Consider the following 27176-nt stretch of genomic DNA (forward strand, 5'->3'; position numbering starts at 1 on the left):
ACAAAGAAGTCATTACAACTGAATTCTTCTGACATTTAAGAACCTCATTATTTCCATGATCGACATTTTTTTAACGTTTTCTGACATTTTATGGACACAACAATTAAGAAAATGTATTCAATAATGGTCACGATCTTATATACTGATAGGTATAACTTCAGCAAGAAATGCAAAATAACCACTCTTCAGGGGTTTGACAAGTTAATTCAAACTGCTATGAATAAGCAGGTCCACCATCATGTCTACAGTGTAAGCAGCTGTGCTAACATACTAGCTCTTCCACCCTTGGTGCAGCAGAAAAAGACTCATTGTGCCGTCCCTCTGCTTGGTCAGGAGGCTGCTGTGTGCCCGCTCCATTGTTCAAATGTCAATTGCAGGTCTTTGTCCGAGACAGGCCGTCCGTCTCCCTCTGCACGGGCCAACACAACGAGCTGCCCACGTAACGCATTATGTACAATGGCCTCTAGCGGGATTGCCAACAGTGGTCCACATGGTGGAAGGAGTGTATACGAGATCCCAGCTGGGTGAGTATAGAAGGAAGGTAACATTGTCTCCTCTCTCCATAATGAATAGGTGTACAGGGTTTTTTTTTACATAATGGCCACTGAGGGGCTTTAATGGAGGAAACAAATGGGAAGTGAAGTGCACCAGCTGGAACAAAACAGGTTGTAAATGTCTAGAAATACTGTTGAAATCTCTCTCTTTTTTTTATGTAATCAAGATCAGCTAGAAATGAAATCATTTTAACATCAAGGTAACTGAGCTTTATCCAAGTTAAATTTGAACCTTTTAGTTGATTTTAGTTATTTACCAAGTTATTTAAGATGCTTCCTTACACAACGTGACACATGGAGACTGCTTTCTTTTCCCAGTAATTACTTCAGTGACATCACCTTGTGTTATTGTGAAGCTGTGTCAACACAGACTCGGCACCGGCCTCCTCCATCTGCTGCACTGTCATTAACGGAAGATTTAAACGACACACAAGACAGATATTAGATAACCTTATGGGTCATAATGGACTCACGGAAATGTTATCTATAGGTGCCAGATTGAATTTTGGTTACATGGTCATGGTTAGATGGTTTGTTTGCTTGTTTTTTTTTAGTTTGACTTCATGCAATAAATCAGTGGTTCCCAAACATTTGACCTTCAGCCATGAACCCCCTACTCTTGCACACTTGAACACACACACACACACACACACACACACACACACACTCTCAAATGAATTATTTCACCCCAAATAGACCCATTTAAAAATGAACAACATGTTCAGTGAGCAACACCAGTTCAGTTTGACAGTACGTCTATTAATGTCAGTTTCGAAATGTATGTTTGCAAATCATGTTGTTATTGTTTTTCTTTGGGTTTTGTCTGTTGTGAAACTGTCTGTGAAACCACAGGTCAAATTACAGTTGAAGTTCAAAAGAAACATTCTCAAATGAGATTAACATACCAGCCATTTACCACTTTTATCAGTTTGTACAGCTGTGAAGAGAAGTGTGTCTCTAATTGCCTGATCTGAAGCTTTGTGATGTCCTTCCAAGAAAGGACGACTCGAGGAGAGGTGACAGGAAATTAGACAGTGACAAACACAGTTAAAACAGAAGAGGTTGAAGCGAGGAGGAAGAAAGGAAAAAGATCACACAGTTCATGCAAACGGGAGACACAGTTGGTGTAGTGCCTTTGGGTTTGTGACCCGGTCAAAACAAGGGCCTTACTGTGTGTGCGTGTGAGTGGGTTTTCTCCAGATTCTCCACTTTCCTCCCGCAGTCAAAAAATTTGACCAATAGGTGCGAGTGTGAATGGTTGTTTGTAGAGCTGCAACTAACGATTATTTTCGTAATCATAATTCTCAATTAATCGTTTAGTCCATACAATATCAGAAAACCTTAAAAAATGTTGATCTGTGTTCGTCTAACCTGGAAATGATGATGTTCTCAAAGGTCTTGTTTTGACCACAAACCAAAATGAATAACTTTTAATGATTTCTTTGTTATGCAGAGCAAAGAAATGAAGAAAATATTCACATTTAAGAAGTTTAAACAATCTGAAAATCTTGTTTTAATCATGAAAAAAAGCTTCAAACCGATGAATCGATTATCAAATTAGTTGTTGATGAATTTAATAATCGATAAATGACCGATTAATTGTGTCAACTCTAGTTGTTTGTCTCTATGTGGGCCTGTGATGGACTGGTGACCTGTCCAGGGTGTACCCCACGTTTCGTCCTATGTCAGTTGGGATTGGCACCAACTTCTCTAATAAATGTGGACAAAATAGGTGCAGCTGTACAACCACCACAAACAACCACCTCTCACACCTAACACTGCAAACCTATGTAAACTCTAACCTTCGCTCCAGTTGCTAAGGTTAGCAGAACAAGTCACAGGCACAGCAGCAGGAGATGAAAAGAATGGCTTGGTTCTCTGGACTCTCTCTTGTAGCCAATAAAACATAAAAGTACTAATAAAAGCAGGAGCTGCTGCTGTGTTCACAGTGGCCACGGAAAATTCCCAATCATCGCTGAGAGACTCTAAAAGAAATTGTTGGCTGCATTGTTATTATCAGAGTGTTTCACTGTGATATTCAGTTAAATTGATGCCAGCAGATCTCTACTCCATCTCCCTCTGATTCACACACACACAAACATGAAGAGAGAGAAATGGTTTAATGTTTAAAAAGTGACTTCAAAGATTTTTTTTTTGTTTTACATAAAAACAGGGAAAATGATTCTGTCTGCCCTAAAAATATCTGTGGAAGCCTAATGTCACACACTGTTGAACAAACGTACTGCATGTACACATACACACATGACACACTCTCATCAGATATGAATTACAGACCAAAGCCGAGCTCAACCGCTGTCTCCAATCTTGTTTGGGTGGGTCTTTTTTATGGTTAACTCAGGGAGGAGTGTGAGCGATTTATGACCTTTTCTCACCAGCATATCCCTCCCCTCTATCCACAAAAAAGCAAAAAAAAAACAAAAAAACACCAGAGAAGAATTGAGAGGTAACTATGACTCAAATAATGATGTGAAAATGCCACCCTCTTCATGTCTACATGCCCTTGAGCTGCACACAATGGTTTAATTATGATATTTTACGACTGTCTCTATTTTATTTGTTGCAAAAATCACAATATCTCAGCACAGTGAAATCACCCAGTGTGATCCAATAAAAAAGTTCTATACGGAGCAATTCCAAAATGAAAAGTAATGCGTGTTCTGATGCGTCCTAGACAGTTCAACCTGTTAGTTTCTGCTGAAGGAAATTAATTTGACTTACACGTTTTGTACTTTTGAAGTTGTACCAATTTAGTAATTTGATAATCTGATATCTCTCTGTGTTTGTGTCCTATATCAGTGCTGTATGTTGCAGCCTGTGGTCCATATTTTTGAGAGCTTCCCCTGCACGTGTTGTCATCACTGTGTGTCTGAACTTCAGGGTTCATCCTAGGAATTATGAAGGGCCAGGAGATAATCTGTGGCTGTTCTAGTTTCATCTCCGAGTTCATTATCAACACTGCTCTTGTTTAGAGCAATAGCAGAATGCTTTAGGGGCTTATCCCCATGCCTGCTGGGTAAGGGAATTCTAGTCCTTTCAAAAACTGGTTCTCTTATAAAAACAGCAGACTCTGATACAGTGGATCACCTGTATTGTTGTACTTTAAAAATTATTCATTAACTGAAAAAGGGAAACCTAATAACTGATCTTTTTTGTCTCAAATGTAAGAATTTGACACTTTTCTTCTCTTTATCAACACATTCTATGATGAATACATATATTTTTAGGATGGTGGGGCCATCACTTTTGGCTGTGGAGATGATAATGAATGATATGATAATGACAATGAATTATTTTTGGGTGTCATTGACTTCTATGATTAAAGGGATATAAAAAGAAAATAAATAAAGCCAGGTAAGGTGACTAAAGGCGGAGGTGGAATGTGAGTTTTGGCTGAGTGAGGCGTATCATTATGCAACGCAGTGCATATGAGGACTACTGCTCCTCAGCGTGGCTAATAAAGGACATCCTCTGTTATAAAACTAGTCTGGTCGTGCCTGTCAAAAAAGGACCAATTCTCAGACATAGCACTCGTTTCCTTTTTGGAGAGCCACCAGAAACAAGTCAAAAGTGCTTCAACTTTTCTCTCCGTCATCGCGGTCTTATGTACAGTGTGACAGCTGCCTCTTTCGCGCTCTGCAGCCGTCACACATCTGTGTTCTACATTAGGGATTTTTCCCGCCGCTTTGTTACTTTTGCTCGGTGCTAAAACAGCAGCTCCTATACAGTCTGTATACATTACACATCCACCATCCCTCGGGAGTCAGGAACATGCTTTGCTACCAGCAAAGATGCAAAAAGCTCCTCAGTTACTCTAGTACAGATGTTTACAGGAAATGATATGATATCAGAAAGAGAGAGAGGCAGACGATGATGCACTGCAAGGTGTTTCCACTGCTAAGAAACTGGTAACAAACTTTATCTTGAGCATTAAATTATGTTGACAACATAATACCATCACTCGTCAGCTTTAAGTGGAATCCAACAATGGCACCACAGAATAGTGCAAAAATGTGTGTCACAATTTCCCAACACCATAAATTATACTTTAATAATATTTTTTTCTAATATTTCTTTGAACCACATCAAAAACAGCCATGAAAACAAGACGCTTCTGGGAAAAGGAGTGAGCACCTTACAGATGGATGAAGGAATGGTCACTGCATTACTGTTACCATGGTGACCACATCCATGCCTGCAGTTTTACTTTTCAAAGAAGCTCCTCCTCCTACTTTTTTCACTGCTTGACAGCGACTTTACACAGTGACCATTCATTCAAATTCATTATTCAAGTTTACATTCATTGCCCGTGTACACTTAGAAAACAATCTTCTTTAATTAGTGGCAGGAGTACATCAGGCAAATGAGGCCTCTCACACTCGAGACGTTCTCATGAGGCTGGAAAGTCTGGATACTCTGGGGAAACGGGAGGCATGTGGAAACAGCCAAGCTGCAGATCAGGTGGCTCACTCTCTTTTCTTCACTGGCTGGGATCACAGCTGACCACCACACCCCTCAACACACACCAAAGTATTTTCAGGGGAGGAGTAGAATCATCTCACTAAATCCAATCTAAAAATACATATATTTATTTATAAAAAATGACACAGAGTCTTCTTAAAACAGGAATATGGAGGGAGGTTGGTGGTGGTGGAGGATTTGAGGGGTTTTTAGCTGTGATACTAATCCAGAACTTGTTCACACTTTAACACACTGGCCAGCAGTGGCTGATGTAAGCCTTGCAGTGGACGGCCGCCATAAAATGGGATGAGTGACGGAACGGAGAAGGAGAGACGAAAACGATCCAAAAGAACCAGACATTACTCAACATGCTATTTCTGGAGAGGCCTATTATTTCTATTGGGGCTAAAAGCAGGGGAGAGAGAGAGAGAGAGAGGGAGAGAGAGAGAGAAAGAGAGAGAGAGAGAGAGAAAAGGACAAAAACAGACGAGATGGACAATGGGCAACATCATTAATAGACAAAAGGGAGGAAATGGACAGGGAAAGACAAAACGAAGTAATAACTGTCAGACACTTCACAATGGTATTAGAGCAAGTACACAAAACCTTAATAAACTCTACAAGTAAAAGGCCAACATGGGTTTTTCTATGGCCAAGTTTTAGAAATCAGTCCAGCCAATATAATGCTGATTTTATTTGTTTTTTGGACAGTTTCCTTTTTTTAATTCAATCATTCAAACAGTTATCATCATCGTATTTTCATGGCAAGTGTTAGATGTTAAAGGGAAAAAGTTAAAGTAGCATTGACTCCAGTGCACGTTCTTTTAAACCTAGGAACTACTGATACTACCGTAACAAAGAGAAAATAAAGAGTGCATACAGCAGTATCGGTAAATAATACAGGGGAGTGTGTGTGTGTGTGTGTGTGTGTGTGTGTGAGTCACTGTGAACTATGTGATGTGCAGAGCTGGCTGTGAAAGTGAGTAAACAGTTCCACCACTACAGTGGCTCAGGTCACAGCCTCAACAGGTGGACAGGAGAACAATACAATGCTGTAAGCAGGGGGTGACATCACTGCTGCTGCCTTGGACACACACATACACACACACACACACACACACACACACACAAAGAAAGAAAAGACACACAGATAACATGAGCTGCCTGAGTCACATAATCACCGATTCCCAAACAACAGCACCATGCAAAATGATTCCTGAAAAAAATGAACACTCATGACTTGAGTGAATGATGTTCTCATATGAGATAACGGCAACTCATGAGTGCATCATGTCCCCTGTGTGTGTGTGTGTGTGTGTGTGTGTGTGTGTGTGTGTATTGGAGTGAGCTAGAGAGAGAGAGAGAGAGAGATAACAAGGGCTTCTGGGAAGTTGTGTCTGGGGGTAATGTTGCAGTCAGAGCCAGACAGCTTCAGTGTGTCACCTACTGACATCAAATCCTGCAGCGAGACTGAACTAATGACACGAGCAACAATTAGCCTTTAAATCTCTGGACATCCAAACTATTACATAAAACAATAAAAAGAGGGTGAAATTCTAAATAGCCTCTGCTAACGCTCACTGTTCCCTGCCTTTCCTGTCAATATCATGAAGCAGGATTGCCAAATTAAATAAATACATCTCCTTCCTCCCAAGAGGCATACAATACCATGCGAAAGCCTGAGCTTGTTGTTGGCCTTCCTGATGCCAAAATTACAAAATTACAACTTTACAAGTCTTCAGAGAGTTAACCTCATAATAACCTCACACAGCATGTGAATGTAAGGCTCAAGCAGGCCAGCCATTTTTGACATGAAACAGTAGAATATTATAAAATGCCTATAACACAGGGGCACTAACACAGTGAAGAACTAAGAGCTTGTGCTAAAATGGCCCACTCTCGACCCCGCCTGCCAACTCAGGCAGTCCACAAATGAGATGTCTCTCTCTGAGAGAGCTGGTGAACTTATTTTAGGGGAATAAAGCTACACCAAACACAGCCCCTGTTTATGTAAGGATGGTAATGTGTTTCAGATTACAGACGGTTGTATGGAAATTCTTGTGGCGAGACTGGACTGCTGGCTGCTGGATTGCAGGGGAGCAAGGCCTACGAGGCATTTCTCTCAGAGCCTTCTATGAATCCGCCTGTTCATGGGAGACGTTTTTTTTTTTGGTTTTTTTTTCATGATTAACAAAAAAAAATCTCCAGGGAGCGTCAGTCTGAGGCACGAAAGCATGTTTTCATGAGATTTGAAGAAATAAACCTAAAAAAACCAAAAAAAAAACTGGTTAAATTGGCCTGTTGTCTGCTTCAGATCATGCATCTTAAAGCCTCATCATTGTATTGGCAAGTGCCACTCGACAAATCAACAGGAAGGTAACAGGAGAATACCAAAATATCCAGCTATAAATATTTCTATTCCAGTTACTAACCACTACTAAGAAGAATAAAATGTTTCTAAACCGTTGGGATTCATATTCTGAGAGGCATCTGCTGCACGTTATCACCCGTCATTGTTGCAGTGTATGGCTTGTGTGTTCTGCATGTGGACTTTGGTTTTATGGCTTAGGAAAGAACAAAGGCCTAAAATAAAAAAAGGTAAATAAGGATCTGGCTGAGGAAAAGACCCCGGATGCCAGCACCTGTAACTGGTACAGCGTTATTTACTGCCTCATATCCAGGAGACTGAGGAATTCAACAGGTGATCTTTGATGCTGAGTTTCAAACCTCATCTGAGCCATATATTATTGATTCTTTGATCCTTTTGTTTATTCAGGAGGAGACATTTTGCACCACACCTCTAATAAAGTAGTTTTATCCAGTAAAGTAAATTTATGGCCACATTTATGACACACTAGATATAGAGAGTGAATTTACAGACGAGGATTGTGAGTTGCATAACCAGGAATAACTAAGAATAAAATCACCACAGTATTGAATCTCATTTATGTCCCATCTGCTGCACACAAGATTCCCAGCTAAGGTTAGGTAGAGGAGCTGCAGGAAACAATGAAACGTGAGCAGCAAAGGCAAGGGAAATACCAGCTTTCCTGCTAGGTTGGCGTGCCTCGTATTATTGGAGGCTTCCTGTTCAAAGTCCTCTTTAACTCCCCACTAACAGGTTCAAAGGCCAAATCACTTGGAGCGGCTCATACCGCCAAACAAAAGGATTTCACAATCTTAAACCTCCATAAATAAAAACCCTGATATTACCCAAAGAAGGTGTAAGACTGACCTATTTTCATTGGCCAGCAAAAATAAATAAATAAAAAAAGACATCGCCCAGTGCATGTCAACTATGCGAGGTGGAATATCGGACGCCAATTTAGCAAAAAAATTTTAACAATCCCTCCCTAATTATTTGGGAAACACGCAGCAGTTTTGCAAGAATGTTTTTTCTTTCCCTGGATTCCTGAGGAGAGACAAAACCATGCTGCCTTATAAAAACATTTAGCAGCAATAAAACTGTGCCTCGACGGTCGGATACACACACACACTGTTGGCTTACAGGACAGTTAAACTCACAGAATGCTTTAACCAAGAGATGTTAGTATTCATTTTCTGCATACTTTGTCTTCATTTCTCATATATAGATATATATATATATATATACATACATACATACAAATATAAATATATATATATATACATACATACATACATACAAATATACATATATATACATATATATATATGTATATATATATATATATATATATATATAGTATATTACTTATATATAGACAGGTTAATGCTTAGCATCCGTCCTTTTTAAGACACTAAATACTGGCTTTTTCTAGGGGAACTCCACGGTAAAGTCTGCATGACTTGTGGAATCACTGTGGGCATCAATTAAGCGTCAATTTATGGAATGAATGAGCGATCAGAGTTAAAAACTGCCCTCTTATCTATAATCTATTATATCTTCCGGTCGTGACTCATTTTTAATTACATACGCGATGATTCTCCTACATAAACACACGCCAATCCAGCCGTGGTCCATGACGTCTTATCTGCTGACGCGGCAATTCAGGAAAATTTCCCAAGACCCATACGGGAATTTGCCTTGAACTCTTATCCTATCGCACATCTCTACAGAGAGAGACTAGGCATCTGCCAGGCTCTATTTCCAGACTGGGAGTCTTTCTGGAACAGGACACAAAGTTCAACCTCAAGTCAAACAAAGTAAATGCTAACTTGAACAAGCGTGTCCGGCTGTTCTGAGGGAAAACGAGCAGCCTTTTCCAAAACCGTCCTTCACATGCAGCCACTGGGTGACTTGATTAGGAACTCAACATGGCAGGTATTTAACCAAGAAAGTAGAAATTCCCCCGCACAGCAGGGCAACTCAGTCGGTTGCTCGCCAAGCTCAGGCGGTGGGGTTATGAAGAGAGGGTTGGCTTCCACACCAAAGCTCTGCTTTTTTTACCCGCTGCAAATAAAAATATTTGGGGATTTTCACATTTCAAGCTCTGGAGAAGTGAACAAAATTTGTCTTTCAAAGGGCAAGCCTTTCAAAGCACACAAAATGCCGAGTGTGCTCTTCTGGAAACTTGTAAAGATTGTTCAAATAAATGAATTTGTGACGTGTGTCTAGATCTGAGCTTTTTATTACGGCACACATTCAACAGCGAGGATCAGGTTCTACAAATGTTGTAAAATACACCCAGGAGAAATGTGCAAACGTGCTCCAGCACTACTATTTTGGACAACTGTCGCAGGACATATGGATGCCTCGTGCTCTCTTCATCCCTCTGTCAAGTGGTTCACTCCCATTCAGGAAAACATATTCACACATGCATGCACAGTGCACGCACACCCTCAGACTACGGAAAAAAAGGAGCAAAAGGAAGCACTGGTCGCTGGCCACACCCTTTACAAATAACAATCTGCACACGCCATCTCCGGACCAAGATGTCTAGCTGGAGGGAAAACAAACAGACAGAAAATGGGAGAGACTTGGGGGAGAAAAAAAGAGGCCTGTTGCTGTTTGGTTACTCTAACTACTGCTTGCCAAAGCTACTGTTCACGCCACATATGTCCATCTAATTGAAAAGGTATGGCTATAAAAACAGTGTTAACCACAACCTTTTTGTTCTTGATGAAACATGATTTCTCCTCCTACACCTCACAACCTGACATATTATCAATATATCTCCTAAACTGTTAGGTCTATTGTTGACATTAAATGTCTATTAAGTACTTTCTCAAACCCTGTTTCAAATGTTAAAATCCGTCGTTTCAAAAGGACTACATGTAAGACGCAAGTAACAGTTTAAAATGGGTACTGCATTCCAAATAAAATTATTGGACGGCATTTTCCCCCTCCCTCTCCTCTCCAGAGACCTGAGGTTGCCAGGTACTTTGAGGATCCACTCCCACATGAACTGACGGATGAATCTGTGACGAACTGCCCTTTTCCACAAAACAAACTGAAGGCAATTAATCAAATTTAAAATGATGAATACATTGGCCAGTTTAATTTCTCATCTAAACGGGTTTCCTTAATCCCCGGTGACATATCATGGCCATTTTCGACTTATCGATCATGTTGATAAGCAGGGTTTAAAAAACATGTTGGTGCCAAGGAAACTCCTCTTGTCAAGGCTCTGCAGCTCACTCTCTGTGGCCATACAAGGAAAAAGAGACACCACACAGCCTGTTAGCCAGCATGAAAAGAAAACAACATCCAACCAGTGTCCTTGACATCTTCTAAATATTTACTTTACTGGCAGTTTGTGTAAAATACTGTATATAGGCTGGCTGTGAAATGTAATTTATTAACTCATGCAGCAGGAAGCGGTAAACGACGAAATTATAGAGACTGAAATGACGTGTCATGCCCAACATGCATGGACTGCAAATGAATCATTTATCCAGCATAATGATTTATACAGTATAATGCTAAAATTGTGTTGTGGATATAAAGTATTTTTACTACTATGTGGGATTTTAAATGGCTATTACTTGTTTCACTCGCCATGTTCTACTTAATGTGTTTGAGACCTCTATTTCAGATTGTTCATTTTATTGCTGCAACATTCTAATTAAGTCTTTATCAAATACTGATAACTGTGAACTAGAAAAAAAAAGATATTGATGTTCTAATGTCCCACGTTTCTGTCAAGCCATTTCATCGTTAAGTCAAGTAAAAGTCTGCCCTGCTCAATTTAGACAAATCAGCTTACTCACAAAATTTTACTCCTGTACAAACACAGTGTTGTTTTTAAACAGAAAAGACAGAGCAGGAGAACAGCTAAGCACCTGCTGGATAAAGTTGCCGACAGACGGCAAATGTGGAAAGCTCTGCAGCTGGAGAATTAAAGGATTATAGAGAGGTAAACAGAGTGATCGCCAGTGTCCAAGAGGTTAAAATTAATGACTCTTTAGATCAGGATTAGGACATCCATACTGACAATGCAAATACCGCCCATGAAAAGTTGCAGTAAGTAAATTCCCCCCCAACTCTAAAAACAGTGGTTGATAGCAGTTTGCTGCGCTGACCCTCAGTCAGGTCTGATAGTATTGCTTGGCAATTCCCCTTTCCAGATAAAGGACAACACATAAAAAATAATGTTAGATTGTTTTTTTTTGTTCAGGAACAAACAGAGGCAGAACAATGAAATCACCAAAGGTGATGCATTGCAGCATTAACATGTTCCCTAAAACTTGGACAAAGGCTTATTTTTAATTGTATTATGATGACACAATTGTTCGTTAAGGGATCCATATACTGACACACATATTACAATCACTTTAACATCACAGAGCAGGGCTCTTAAACTCAAATGACCTGGAAGACGAAAAAAGTCAAACTTATTAGGAAGAAGAAGACATTGAAATAATCATTTTTAATGATGATATTTCACATCATTTCAAAATGTGTTTGTTTTGATACGCAACGATTAATAGTTCACAATATAAATGTATTAATGGTGAAATAACTCAATATAACTTTTATTGAGTGGGACCCACATGAAATTGATTGTTGTACAGAGCTGAACTGATGATCTCCCTCCACAAAACCGTCTACTGTAACAGGCACCATATCTTGCTGAGTAACAGCTCTGTAAAACTGCCATTAGGGATCAGCTTGCACTTTCATCACAGATGGCCGGGCTGAGGACAGGGGACAGGGGGGAAAGTCACAGCCCAGGTGCAACGCAACGCTACCCTCCACACTCACTCCTCTCTTCATTCACAAAGCATGCTTGACATCATGCTTGACACCCAGCCACTGACAACACAGCTGATAGAAACTGGTCTGCAGGAGAATCTGCTCCCACACAACAGTGAGCTCTGTGTGTGTGTGTGTGTGTGTGCGCCCTGGGTGGAGTCTCTTAAAGCATATTTTCACGGGGGAAATACCGGTTTGATCAGAGGCAACACTCACTCTGGCTCATACTCCAACAACTTTTCATAGTCACAGTTAGTTTATTGTACTTGCACCCAAGAGCTGTTATGTGAGGTCAAAATCCAAACATAGGTGAAGCAACAACATCTGTATCACTGACTATTCTAACAATGTGGTGAATAAAACACTGACGCAGCAGTGTATGAAGTGCTTTTGCAGAGTCAGGGTGTTACATTTAGTAGACAGCCCTAAACACACAGCACAGCCTGTTCGGAGAGGGTGAACTGGAAAACGATTTATGAATTGCCTTGATGTGCCTCGCTATATATGAAATATCTTCAGATGGTTGCCATGTTCTCAGCGAGCCACTTTCTTAGGTGCTATATTTTCCTCAACATGTGCAATAACAGGAGCTGTGTTACAATGTGGCAGATCAACTGTTCAAAGGCTGTCTGACAGCATTGTAAACTATATTGTATGTCCAGTATAGCAAATAGAATGTTCATTCATTCATCTTCTACAGCTTTATCCACCACAAGAGGGTTGTGGGGGGCACTGGTGCCAATCCCAGCTGGCATAGGGCGAAAGGTGGCGAACCAACCATCCACATCCATCACATCTACGGAGTGTCCAATTTGCTTCATCCCCAAATCTGAATGTTTTGGACTGCGGGAGAAAACTGGAGAACATGGAGAAAACTGACGCACACAATGCAAACTCCATGCAGTCTTGCTGCAAAGGCAAGAATGCTAACCACTACACCACCCGTGTGGCCCAAACAGAATGCTATTGTTATTATTATTGTTTGTTTTATTGTTTTTTGCTGTCACCGCTCAAATCAAAATGACATGAAAATAAAAGTTGAACTGTCCCCTAAATCAGATTACAAAGTCCTATTTGTGTTTTTTTTCTGCAGTGTGAGTCATAACCCAAACTATTCTCTGTAATATTCTGTGTAAACCCATTATCTGACTGAATAATAGTGTTATTCAAAATAAGGTCATTAGTCCGACTACTGGTGTGCATGTGGACGTAGTGACGTCACGCTCTGGTCATTGATAACAACACAATGAGAGGAAACTGTTGAACTCAGCAGCACCTGTTGACAGCGACATTCGTGTCTTGTGTGTTACAAAGACAACTCCGTGTGTCACCACACATGACTGGACTCACACTATTCGTTCCCCCGAGCGTGTGTTTGTGTTCAGTGAAGGTGAGGTGAGGCTTTTTGTCTTACCTGAGTTTTAAGTTGGCCATGAATTCTTCCATGGACACGTTGTCCAGGAGCACAAAGTCAGCTTTTCCAAACTCCAGACTCTCGTGCTCTGCCATTTTTGTTATCCCACTTTTGTACTGACTGCAGCGCGAGGGGAAACAATTAAGAAACGTACGTTTCTGTCTTAACCGTTTGTTGTGAAGTTCCAACCAAAGGTGAACATTGGCGGGTGTCGCTCAGCGGCACCTCCTCTCCTCAGTGGACAGCTGTGTGGTCGCTGCGCAATCTCATTAGTAACCGTCACAGTCACACTTGTAATTGCGCTCATAAAATTATCCCGCGGCTGTACGGAGTGGCCTTACTTTTAGAAATTGCCCCCCCAAAAAATATCCTCATGTCCACACAGACTCTTCTCTTTGCGCCACAAAAGTGTCACTAAAGCAGCCGCATCGTGCGCCAGCGCCGTCCGTTTTCCTGGAGTTTGTCTCCTGTACTCCACACACACACACACACACACACACACGGACCAGTCACCAATAGGACGGGAGCGTCCTCGTGCAGTGCCCGCCCCCCTCGCCCTCCTCGCCCTGCTCGCCCTGCGGAGAGGTGCTGGTCAGACTGGTCCTCCTGTGTCTAACTTACTAAGAATTACAAGTATTCGTGAAGACCACTGCTCCCTCCGCTGCTCCCGGTACATATTTCAGCGGTGACGAGGCCACATTTAAAGTTGTTAAACACTCGCAGCAGGAAAACCATGATGTGCTGGCGTGACTTTTATTATGCCCTGTGTTACCATAAAAGGACAAATGAGGGCTGTCAGAGTGTATGAATGAAAAAGTAGAGAAACCACAGAGGATGAAGCGTTGTTTTTAATTACCCCACTGGCTTTGAACCATTATCGCAGGTATCACCACAACAAACCATTTCCTCTGGTGAGTGAGGTCACGTCGAGTCTAAAAGAAGACTCCTGTTCCAGGAGCCGAGCATCAAGAACACACTCAGCAGATTATACAGCAGGTTTACATTAGTGGACGTGCGCCACCTAGTGTAAAAGCGAGGGAAATGCCTGTTGTGTGCTGTTTACAGACAGATTAAGGGAAGCCAGTTTTATTTATAGAGCACTTTTCTTACACAAAAGCAGATTTAAGGTGTCTTTGTTACTGTACTTAAGTACAACACTTTTACGTGTACTCCACTAGATTTCCTGTACCTATCTTTGTCACTCGTTACTATCAAATAAAATCAGAAGAAGAAGAAGAGTTGGTAATGGTCTGTATTTATATAGAGCTTTTCTAGTCTTGATGAGCTGCTTTACACTACAGTTCATTCACACATCTATCATACCCCTCCACGCGCTGCAACATGGGCTTCAGTGTCTTGCTCAAGGACACAGAAATTGAACCCACAACCTTCCAGTTGAAAGACTTTTTTAATACATTTACTTCTGAAACTTAAGTGCATTTTATAACGGATAATTACTTTTGATACTACAGTAAATGACATATACACAGACAGAGTTGTTAGCAATCAATATAAAGTTAGAAATAGCACACTAAAACTAAATGTTAAAACTGTGAAAAAAAGAAAAGTGATTAATGAGGGCGATATGATGTTCCACTTTGTTTGTACTTGTTACAGCTACAGACAGAAGATGTTTAGCTCAGTGTAGCATAAATACCACAGCCTCCAGCGCTCGAAACATAAAATCTCTTGTTTCCTTGCTGCAGCCACCGATTCCCTAAATGCAGCTTCATATGTATTGCCCTCAAAACAAATGATATCAGTCTCCTCATCTAACTATGTGCATGTGAGCAAAAACAATGCATAAATAAGCCAAATGATTCCTCACAATGTTTCCATCTGCGTCACTAATGACATTAAGATACCTTTGGTGGAATGACTCTTCAGTTTGGCATTTCAAAGAACAAAGAAGCAAAAATGATGACTTCCTTTTTTTCTGTCTTAATCTCCAGTTAATCGTATCTCTGCTGTTTTCCTCTACACCGCCCACATACAAGTGTGTTAATATCTGAGATCATTCAGACTACAGACATGCTCTGCCTAAACCTGCAAAAAGCCAAGCAGTGTTTGAAGTTTTAAGATGGCGGGATTTTGCTGTTATGTCAGGCCTTGAAAGAACTTTGGGAGTGGGTCAGAGATCTGCTTCTCTTTCTTTGGTTTTGAAACTATCCAAGAGCTTTCTTTAAGTTGTGACAAATCTCTGCATTGTCCAACCAATCACCAATTTGCAACATATTTGATTGCAGAGTATACTACAAATCAGAAAATCTGAAGAATGTTCTATCACCTTGAACACAGCAGCTGGTTGAACAGCAGCAGGTTGGTTTTCTACACTTCAGAGTGCCAGCTCAGTCCTTGAGTTTGTCACAGGACTGTGTAAGTGATCGGTTTCACACGAGCGGCATGTTCTATTCTCTTTCTACGCTCAGTGTGAAAGCGTAGCACAGTTCTGTCTGCATGAAACAACATCTGGGGAAAATGGGGAAGGTTTGTTGCATAATGAATGAATTTCACGTTCCATCTGCCGTTTAGCTTTGCAGCATCGGTGAACAAAGCTCACACTCACAGAATGTGTTCCCTGAGCAGCCGACGCTGCACTCGATGACAGCGTTACAAACACAGTCACAGCTCGGAACTACTGGCAACCATCTGCAAAACAACAACAGTTGCACAAGCATCATGGAAATGATGACAGGACTCATTTACTCACTGATCAATCCCATTGAATCATTGCCTTCGTATGCTGTTGGATTGTTTTGTTTAAGGAAACGTGAACTTAATGCATAAGACATCTGACACCTACTGTAGTTTGCTCACTATAATAACTAGTCCTGAGATTTGAATAATGTAATTGTTTTGACATGCGCAATTATTTAGCAGATCAATGTACAAATGACAGAAGCACAAAATGAAGCTGCAAAGCTTACCTATATTTTCTACTAGTGGAAGAAGTAAATAACAGTAATAATAAGAGTATTATAGTGATTTAGTGATTGTTCCTTTGTGTGCAATCACAAAGACTGTTGGTTTGGGCGCTGTGTGAGGAGTTCACCAGGAAAAGACACTGAGAGGATAAAAAAAGGATCATTTAAAATACTGTATTTATTACTACAGTGTCACCTCAAAATGCATATTCCACTCACAACAAACACATACCTCCTTATGGTAGTGTGACCTTGTACTGTATATCTGACAGTGATCCTCAAACAAAAGACTATTACCCGTTGTTATTGTTCACAGCATTTTTGCCTCTCAGTCAAGTGTTACTTTTCACAGACGCGTTGCAAACACAGAGTTTGTATGAGTCAGTTTGTGTGGTCGGCAGAGTAAGTGGCAGAAGTTTGAAAGTTGTCCTTTTTTTCATTGTAATTACTTCACAGATGGACAAAGTGTAAAAATCCAACATCTGAATTTCTATTTATTCAGATGTGTAGATATAGATGTAGATTCTATTTCAACTAAGTGGTATATACTTTATAATAAGACTGACCTTTAAGATGTCTTGCTGATTAAACTGGAGGAAAAATAATGATGACACTGTTAAAATAGCTGGGAATCATTCAGTTGATGCCAAAATGACACATTGGACAAAATATATCACATACAGAAAACTCTGCTCATTTTTAAGGATTTATAACATTAATAACATCCTTCTACAAGTGCAGGTGCAAACTAATCCTCTGAAGAAGTGTTTGTTTCTGTTAAACAGACCACTAGAGGGCGACCACAGCATTGTTGTGATGTGAAATTTGACTTTTTAACCTGATTCACGTGTGCTGCAGCACTTTGAAAAAAAACGTACAATAAACCATTGAACTTAAACCACAGGAATAAAATATTATATTTATATTGCATATTAAGATGGGTTTAAGAGATCAAATATTACAAGATATTTAGTTTTTTATTATTATTTAACCAATATTTGACTTGTTCAATGACGGGGAGGTCTCAATGAAACACACGCACACACAGACAGAGAGATAATATGTCAAATAGCCCAAGCTGAGTCATTTACTCCCTTGTCAAGTCAAGTGAATCTTTTAATGGGATCATAAAAAAAGTTATTTCTGGACACTTTCCATAAAAAAAGCCAGTCTACACTGGTTTCATCCATTCCCCCATGAGCGAGCAGCTGGCAACAAAGACTCACACTCTTGTTTGTGTGTCTGTGTATGATGTACACACATCTTCGGAAACACAGAGTAAAAGGTGTACTTTGCCAGTTTTATTTGTTTTTTCCTTCCCACAATCAAATATTGGACTATGGCTGTTAGTGTAGATGCTATGACAGCAGAGGCTACAGGCTGGGGCAGTCGGTTATATCCAGGGCAGAGACACACAGTAAGAGTGAAAGTAAGGTAACACACATAGGGAAAAGCAAACAACAGTTTGCTTTTGCCATTGCACCGACCTTTCCTCCACTAAATCTCTAATTGAATCATTATTTAATAGCTGCTTCCCGGTTATTATTATTATTATTTTTATTAATGACTTGAGTTGTGAACCCATGAGCTGCATGTGTCTCTTATTCCCCTTGATCTCAAGCACACTTGTCTGTTCCTCTGTGGTGACGACCTCTATCCCAGTAGGCTCTGGGCTAAGAAATCCAGTGCACTTCAGTGGCATAATAGGGGCTTGAGTCTTCATACATTCAAGGAGACATCTACTGGCAAATCCTGTGTGTCCATGTCCACAGCACAAATTTCATGTGCCTCAGCATTGTTCGCTGGAATCGCTGCAGGGTAGAAACTCTAATATAATCCCCTTAACAACAGAGTCAAGTGCAGTCTAATCCCACAAGCATAATATGAGGTAACACATTGCACGGAGAATGTTATTATTTTTTTAATCATTTGGACTGTATTTACAGTATTTACAATCATTTCAGTCACAGTGTGTAGCTATAAAAATAACATTTCACATACTATATGGTCAAAGATAAATACAACAGAAGAAAAAAATAATACTCATCTTGAACACACGTGGACCCAAAGCATTTTATCTTCATTTTGCCAAATGCGTAATAAACGATGTGAGACTGGCCTCTCCTCACAGGATCACTGACCGGTACAGAACTCAAGCACAGCCTGAATTGTCTCCTGGAGTTTTACAGCTCCTACTAAAATCTGCCTGAAGCAAAAAGAGCTTGGGCCCTGTGGTGCTGTAGTTTCTATTACATAATAACCTCTGCAATTAATGCAAATCCACACACAGGACAGCTTGTTGTATTCCGGCTGGTCCAAAAAGCTGACTTTAAAGATAACAAAATATCTTATCAATTGGAGTGAAATATCAAAATCCCCAACACAAATCCACACAAGTCATACATTTGGTGAAGAATTCAATGTTAGTATAGCACTTTAAACATAACAAAGTGCATCAAATGTATCTGTTTAAATTGTTCAAGTCATTTCAATGAATGTGCCTTTGGGCAATATTGCTACTGTAAAGCTTTGGGTGGCATTTCCTACAGAAGACGCCATCTTTAAACTTCCAACACTGCTTGGCTTTTTGCAGGTTTAGGCAGAGTATGTCTGTAGTCTGAATGATCTCAGATATTAACACACTTGTATGTGGGCGGTGTAAAACAGCGGAGATAAGATTAACTGGAGATTAAGACAGAAAAAAAGGAAGTCATCATTTTTGCTTCTTTGTTCTTTGAAATGCCAAACTGAAGAGTCATTCCACCAAAGGTATCTTAATGTCATTAGTGAATCTGTTTCAAATGCTCGACAACAGGTTTTTCCCCCCTGTTTAAATGAAAAATTTGCTTTACTTGAAAAGTCAAGCCTTAACTTGCATTTGTCAGAATCACATGAATCCCAAAGCATGCTGGGCGTGGCCTCCATCTCTCCCGACCTGGGAGTGACTCTGAGCCCTGTGTCCACTCACAAACACACACATTCCCCCCCTGATGCTAAGCAATGTTGGAGCTACATTTTGAAAGGTGATGGTGTAAATTGTTCTCTGTCAGGAGCTGTTTCCGATCTGTGTACTTCCCTTATGAAGAACCGGAAGGACAACAGGAACATGAGCATGCTAATGCTAAAACCAGATCATCCCCAATCTGCTTGAGCAGGCAATGACGCAGAGTTATGAAGACAGATATTCTGGAGGTTCCCTGGTTTGAAGGCATCTTCACTTGGCCACCTTATAGGTGCTCAGGTCTAGGGGCTCTTTGCTGGGCACGCACCAGTCGTCAGCCTCTTGACTCACTTTGTAGTTCTTGAGAGCAGTTTTGTTGTACACCGGCAACCTCTCAATGGAGTCTGTGGACAGAGCCTGAAGAGACAAGAAGCCACAGTGTTATTAGTATCCATGGTGATACGTCAAAATGTTGTTGTAGTATATAACTTAAATATAAAACATACATCTATGACATTGAAGCTGATTAACAATATCAGCTCTACAAGACAAATAACAACAACAACAACAAAAATCACCAAAAATGACTGACTGCAGCTTTAAATTCTTCACTCATGGACAAAAAAGTGTTCCTTATACAATGTATTGTCAAAAGTCAGCCAAATGTATAATGAGCAACTTGAAAAACAGGCCTCTGGCTATAACTGAAGCCAGGAACATAATGAACTGACTCTTCAAGTCTCCAGAATTCAGTTTGTAAATAACAAAGGTAACATTTTGGCAAACACTGGCTGCGAGAGCTGTAAAGCTCTTTTTGTCAGTGGAAGTCTCATTTATTTTTACCATGAGCTGCAGCAAAAATAGACAATGAAGACGATATTTATTCACAATGTCAGTGCCTAAATATGTTGCATAATACAAACGCAACATGCGCTGCTCGGGTTCCGAAGTTAAAACGCTCCAACTTTTCAGTTCCCTGAATCCATTCATTAACAGAAATGTGCAGCTGTATCCTGAAGAGTCCTGGTATTGAGTGCAGAGGAGTATTTAGAGGATTTAATGGTATATTTGAATGAATTTTCAAAGAAAAAACCCTATATAAAACATAGCAGAACACAGAGACGCTCCCTGAGCTGCACAAGATCATCACTGCAGCTGTCACATACTGCACATGCATCCAGCATGACCATTATGTCAGCCATTTAGACAATTGTCTAAGGCCGTTTAAGCTCTTGACATCCAGTTACAGTTTCATGCAAGACCAACACGTCTGGCTTGCCTTCAAGTAGATGACAGCATCTGTGCCGTGACCCTCCATGGAGTAAAGCTGCAGGTCCCCCTGGAAATACTTGGCATAGAGACGAGAGATGGGCAGACCGTAGCCAAAGCCAGCCTGAATAATGGAGGGGAGATCAAGATTTTTGAATGTCACATTACAAGCAAGTGTAACTAACAGGTTTGCTTGTTAAAAGGAAACCAAACTTTAAAGAGGTAAGAGTCTAAATAAAAAAGATTAAATGTAAAATATATTAACACTCGAAACGTGTTATTCTTATTCCTCTACTTACCAGTGGAGGCCGTGTGTATTCTCCTATCTGTGGAGCAGGAGCAGTGGAGTACATGTAGCTGAAAAGTTTCTCGATCCTCCGAAATGGGACACCACCGCCCTTATCACTCACCTACAGGAGGGGGCAGAAATAGAGGGGGGTGGAGGACAAAGACAGAGGATGATGTGAGGCCTTGAGCATGAGAACATGGAGGAATTACCAGTCAGTGCCTGTTAGTGATGGTGAAGTTTTGGTGAAGAGTTGTGGTGGTAATTTACTTTAATGACTCAACTGAATGAAACAAAAAAAAATTTCATATTCACAGGTGAAGAAATCCCACTCATTACTGTAGACCATTTCAAAGTGTAATACACCAGCTATTAGTGTGTGCACTGAATATGATGGGAGGAAACAGAATGCAAAACCACAGACACACTTTGCAAAAACAAAGCTGGGGAAGGAGCTGCTATTTTTACCATGGGCTAAAATGAGGGTCTAAACAGTGCGTTGTGTGTTTTACATATCCTTTGAGACACATACTGTATAGTCTCACAGGCATTTAGTATCTATTGGTCTTGCCTCTGGAACAAAATGTGCACTATAAATAAAGTATTGGCTATAATGTACAACCGAAAAATGACATTATTCATCCATGTTGTAATTTTCAACCCACCTTGATGGACATGTCCTCGCCTCCCAGAGATACCAGGACGTTAATGGGTGGTAGGTTGTTGCTGCTCTCATGTGTCTCAATGGTGGCTCGCATAGCATTCTACAAGAAAGGGGGAAATTATGGCAAAATAAGTGCCTTTTAACAGGGTTCTTGGAAATCATTGTACATTTCATTTGAGTGTACTGTACATACCTTGAAGAGCTCAAACAGCATGTGATACAGGTGAGAGGGCACGTATACCATGCTTATTGAATGGTTCTTGGTCTTACCTGCACAGGGAGGGAAAACAATATTCATTTCATTCACCACTAGGTTTTAATTCCACAGGTGGCAAATGATTCTGCTTCGCACTTGCTTTATGGTTCATGATGATGGAGAGGAAAGTGTGTGTGTGTGTGTGTGTGTGTGTGTGTGTGTCCACAAAGTAACGGCTTAGTGCTATAATTAGAAACCCGTCAAATCCATCTGGTTGAATGCAAGCTCACTTAAGACCACTTACACTGTATGTATACACAGAAGGGCTGGCTTTGTTTGTTCTAAATTTAAAATATCACCAACCGACTACGAGGACGTCTGCCCCATTGGGACGGCATTTAATCTGCTGAATTAAAACAGTGTGATCTTACGGCTCATCTCATGTAGAATCAGGTCAGGGGAGCGGAAATAGTACTGGTCACACAGCATCTTGGCACTATTGAAGGCATCTGACAAAAAGCAGGGAGATACAAGAAGGTGAGATATTGTGATATTTACAGCCAAAAGAGACAGACAGGTTATCTGATGACTTTAATTTATCAAACATAATTTGATATTTACCCTGAACTACATCTGCGACTTGACAGTGAGGGTCAATGCTGCCAATGGTGTTGGGGTGAACGGGGTTGGTGGTGCCATCAAAAATAAGAGCTGCAGAGAACAACAAAAAAACACACACATTAATCAAAGAGCATCCAGTTGTGTATCTGTATTTCAGTACCAAAACCTGTTAGCTGGATTTGTCTTTACAAGATTAGGTCAAAAATGAGTGAAAACACCTTTAACATGAAGCAATGTGTCAAACGGCATTTAATGTTAACTTTTAACAGCTTTTCATTGCTGCTGGTGTGTTTGACAGCTATTCAACAGTTATACAGTTTTAGAGATGAATGAAAGATAATAATGGCATGAACGTAAGATTTAAATGTCAAATCGGTCAAAAACATTCCCCTCATGCAACAGTAGTTTCCTAACACCACATTATCATAACAATGATATGAATCAACAATCTTTTGTTTCACATGACTGGAGTCACCTCTAAAAGCTGACAGTAACTAATAGTACTCTTAAAGTTTGCCGGCATGAGACGCATGCTGTCTTACTAATGTGCTAATTCAAGACTCTTATTTGTGACACATCCTGTATTGTATAAACAAGGTGACATGAACAATGCAATGCTTTTCTATGCATATGTTACTATCGTTTGACTTGAATTATGACATATTCTAATTTCTGTATAATCCACATTCTAACGAATAATACAACGGGTAAAAATAAACTATGCTCACTGTGCTGATTGATGAGCATACGGATGGAGATGCGGCTCAAGTAGAACCGGTCCAGAAAGTATTGGATGTTCTGGTTGGTCACTGGGTCCTGGGGGAAGGCCTCTTTGTACTCTATGATGCCCTGGGCCATGGTTGGCACGACATCATTGTGTCTGTTTCTGATGGTAACTAAGGCATCGACAAACCTGGGAAGGACGGACAAAAAGACATCCAGCCATGAGTTGTGAAGGGAAGGTGACACGTGAGGGGATGACTGTAATCGAGTATAAATCTGACGTTGTAAATGCATGTGACTCAATACTGTCCGATGACAGAAAATGCAGTCTAATGCCAGGTGTAAAGGGAGCCTGAGTGTACATGGAACGCCGAGTCTCTTTAAAACATGAAATCCGATCACAAGCCAGCAGTTCAGAATGACACACATTTGAAACTTACTCTCCCAGGACTTTGTGGTCGTCAGGATGCCTGTCTAAGAATTCCAGGATCTCCATTAAACTCTGGATGTACCTGACAAAAGTCATAAACACACAGAGACATCCATTAAAATGCAAAGTAACAAACAAATCATTCACGTAAAATAAAAAGAAGCAATTCTATTTACTAATCCAAAGACATTATTGTCAGCTTGCATTTCTCACACTGGAAAGAACAACAGACCCGTTGAAAACAAGGTCATGTGACTCGTGACGAGAAACTAGGGTAAAGTTCACAGCTGAAAGCACCTCCCCCACTCTTGATGGCATGGTCATCGGCTGCTTTTCAAATACTGAGCCTGATGTTGACACAGTGAGGAAATATAGAGCAGTAAACAAGTCATGAGCTATGGCTGTTTACCTCTCAGTCACGAGTGGATGGAACACAGAGGCTGAAGTGGTTTCAGTGGATTATCACAGTGGCTGAAATCCACATGCATATTTTCCTCTGTTGTGTTTTGATACAGTACTGTGCTACAGACTCAGGCTACAGTTGGATTTGTTCATTTATCAATGCTTCCAGAAAACACAGGAAGTATGTATACAGTAAGAGTACGTGTAAGTGTCAACAGTTTGGTGTGATCTACCCTTATACCTGAACGACAGCTCGTAAAACTTATTCATCTTAAAACATTCATGTTGAAAAATATCTTCAACAATAGACTTTTGCACAGTACTGTAAACACTTTCCAAAGAGGTTGGATAATAATATAACATAGCAATGCATATATCCACATCCCTCTGTTTGACTTACCAGCTCTGGACCGTTTGCACAGACGGTGTTGTGAGCAGTTTATCAGGCAAGAGGTTGATTTCCTTCATAATGTTTGAAAGCCTCACGGGGAGTTCCTGCCTCAAAAAGACAAAGGACGTCTTCTCACAAGCGTTGATGGAACCTGAGTAGACACAGAGACAAAACCAAAGTCATGTACAGCCTCTATCTGTGAGTTTAATAAGATAATAAAACAAAGACACTCTAAATTGACCACCTTCTGCAAGCCTCATGTGGAGGATAAAGCAGTAGAGGATGTGAGTGAGTGAATAATATTTTAATTTAAAGTCACTGGTGATGAAAATGAACATTTTTTTTAACAAATGTAATTTGCCCAGAGGCTAAAATCAACATCCCCTCTGTTTGCACAAATATAATTATTAATAATAATAAACATAACAATAATAATGGTAATAATGATAATAATAATAATAATGTAACTGCACAACTGCTGCTGGCGAAGACAACAAGTTCAGTTTTCTGTGTTACTATCACCCGTGGATGTTTTTCTGAAAAGGAGTTACATGACGGGAACTTGTTGAATCGAGGACGATGTTTTGACTGACCAGACCCAAGCAGGACAGAAATGTCAGGGTGCTCCTGAGCATGGCATCCAATCCCCCCATTAGAAGATAAGTGCTGCCCATCTGGTGTGTAATAAGGATGGGTTAAATGCAGAGGTCAAATTCACTATCAATAATTGGTGTGTGTGTGTGTGCAAAAATAGATCATTCTAATGTTTTTTTCCACTAAAATGGGGCAACTGATGTTCCAACTGCATCCCAACAATGCCTCTAAGCTAATATCTCCACTGCTGTATGCAAACCTTCAGAGTGGTTTTCTCACAAAACTAATTTGAGGAGTGCTGACATTCAAATGCTTCAAATATTTGTAGATTGCCATGTGTTAGACATTATTGGAAGGCTTAGAAACTACAATTCGGGAATCTGTAAATAACTCAAAATGAAAACTCGGGAGACAGACATGACGTGTATTTGTGCAGTACATAGACATTATATATTGTTTAGAAAATTCAGCCCAGGTGCACAAAAGCAATTAACCTGTAGAAATAAAGGTTGGGGTTGTTTGGATGTAGCCTGAATTTTGAACTGTTGGCAAATTGCAGATGTGAGAAACTCATGACCTTCAATCATTTTCTTTATATATATATATATATATATATATATATATATGTACATACATTAAAAAAGTAACAGCGCAACCTAATATCAGTGTTTGTGTCTGTTTATGTGCAGATTTTGCACAACAGCTGATTCTCACGGGGACAGTGTCCAGACAGGACAACGAACTGAGCTGACGCAACTCTGTGCAGTCATGAGCACTATTCTGCTGCCTCAGAGCCCAGCCTTCACAGGGGCAAGCCCGCACAACCTGCAGTTCTGCAAAACACACAAAACGGCTCCAGCAGCATTTCACGCTACACCACATTATTATCCAGCAGTGCAGCAGTACTCACCGAAATCAATAAACTGCTTGATGGAGAGCGGCGACGGGGAGAATTTGGAGAAATGCTCGATATGTTTGGGCACACTGGCCAAAGCAGCATTCTTCATGATAAACCTGACGAGCTTCATTGTTGCTGCAAATGTTCCTCTGTGTCCAAACCTGAGGGTCCGCGCAACTCGCCCGAGCCGAACCGTCCTCGCGAACATGCCTCCGAATGAGGAGTCAGTGGCGAAGCAGCTGCAGGACATCCACAGGAGCTCCAGCCAATCACGGGGCGCAACTGTTTATTTACGTGCTCCTGATGGCCAATAGGAATCCCCGGGGGGCGGGGTTTGTTGGGATCGTTTACAGACTGGGAACACTTGTGTTTTTTTTTCTTTTTCTGATTGTGTAATAGATTTCCAGTAACAACAATAATACTGTTGTGACATGTACAACGGTGACTTTGGACATTTTTACCATCCCTTCATCTTCTAAACTAACCATGACAGAGTAAAAATATGTTTGACAAAGTAAGACATTTCAAATACGGAAGAGTTTTGGCCTGAAGTGATCCAGCACTTAAACAACTGTGCCAATCAATATTTGCCGCATCATTGGATTGTTGAAGTATTGTTGTAACACTTTAAAACAGGGAAGTCACCAAAGGATTAACTGATTATTGACTAATTATTAGATAATGACCAGTTGGTCAATAGTTAATCACCACACAATGACAAACTAGTGGTCATTCAATATTTTTCTGCATCATTTATTGTGTTTCCATAACAAGACAGAAAATATGCTACAGGTGCATGGGTAAATGTGACCTTGTCTGCTGCCAGAGTCCTGAGCAACAGCAAGAAAATGGACCATATCACACCTGTCCTTAAATCACTGCACTGGCTCCCTGTGTGTCAAAGGACCGTGTTTAAAATCCTGTACTGTCTTGGGCTGCTCGTTGGGTATGAAGCATCCAGACCCCTCAGGTCATCAGGGACAGGTTTACTCAGAGTCCCCAGGGTCAGAACCAAGCAGGGCCAAGCTGCATTTAGCTTCTATAGTCCTCACCTGTGGAACAAGCTCCCTGAACACCTGAGGTGTGCACAAACTGTCAGCTTGTTTAAATCCGGGTTGAAAACATTACTGTTTACTGCAGCTTTCTGATGTTGCCAATTTTAACCACTTTAACTTTCACATCTGCTTGTTTAATGATGTTTAATGATTTTAAA

At 40.5% G+C, this 27176-nt stretch overlaps 2 protein-coding genes across 2 annotated transcripts in view; both read right to left on the reverse strand.

Moving 5' to 3' along the window:
* Positions 1-14109, reverse strand: part of myo1d (myosin 1D) — a 74005-nt gene extending 59896 nt beyond the window's left edge. Inside the window, exon 1 of the mRNA XM_044013988.1 lies at positions 13625-14109. Coding sequence (XP_043869923.1) covers positions 13625-13719 — 95 coding nt within the window. The 5' untranslated portion in view covers positions 13720-14109. The remainder of the gene's footprint in view (positions 1-13624) is intronic.
* Positions 14110-18456: 4347 nt separating this feature from the next.
* pdk2a (pyruvate dehydrogenase kinase 2a) lies at positions 18457-26201 on the reverse strand. The gene is made up of 11 exons (XM_044014453.1): positions 25976-26201; positions 24481-24622; positions 23689-23760; positions 23254-23438; positions 22526-22615; positions 22336-22413; positions 21902-21978; positions 21710-21808; positions 21058-21168; positions 20769-20882; positions 18457-19906 (listed from the first exon to the last, which is right to left on the reverse strand). Exons 1-11 carry the CDS (start codon positions 26169-26171, stop codon positions 19763-19765), a joined length of 1308 nt encoding a protein of 435 aa, XP_043870388.1. The 5' UTR covers positions 26172-26201; the 3' UTR covers positions 18457-19762.
* Between the last annotated feature and the right edge of the window lie 975 nt (positions 26202-27176).

The sequence above is a fragment of the Solea senegalensis genome, linkage group LG18 (genome assembly GCF_019176455.1).
Source record: "Solea senegalensis isolate Sse05_10M linkage group LG18, IFAPA_SoseM_1, whole genome shotgun sequence".
Lineage (NCBI taxonomy): Eukaryota > Metazoa > Chordata > Actinopteri > Pleuronectiformes > Soleidae > Solea > Solea senegalensis.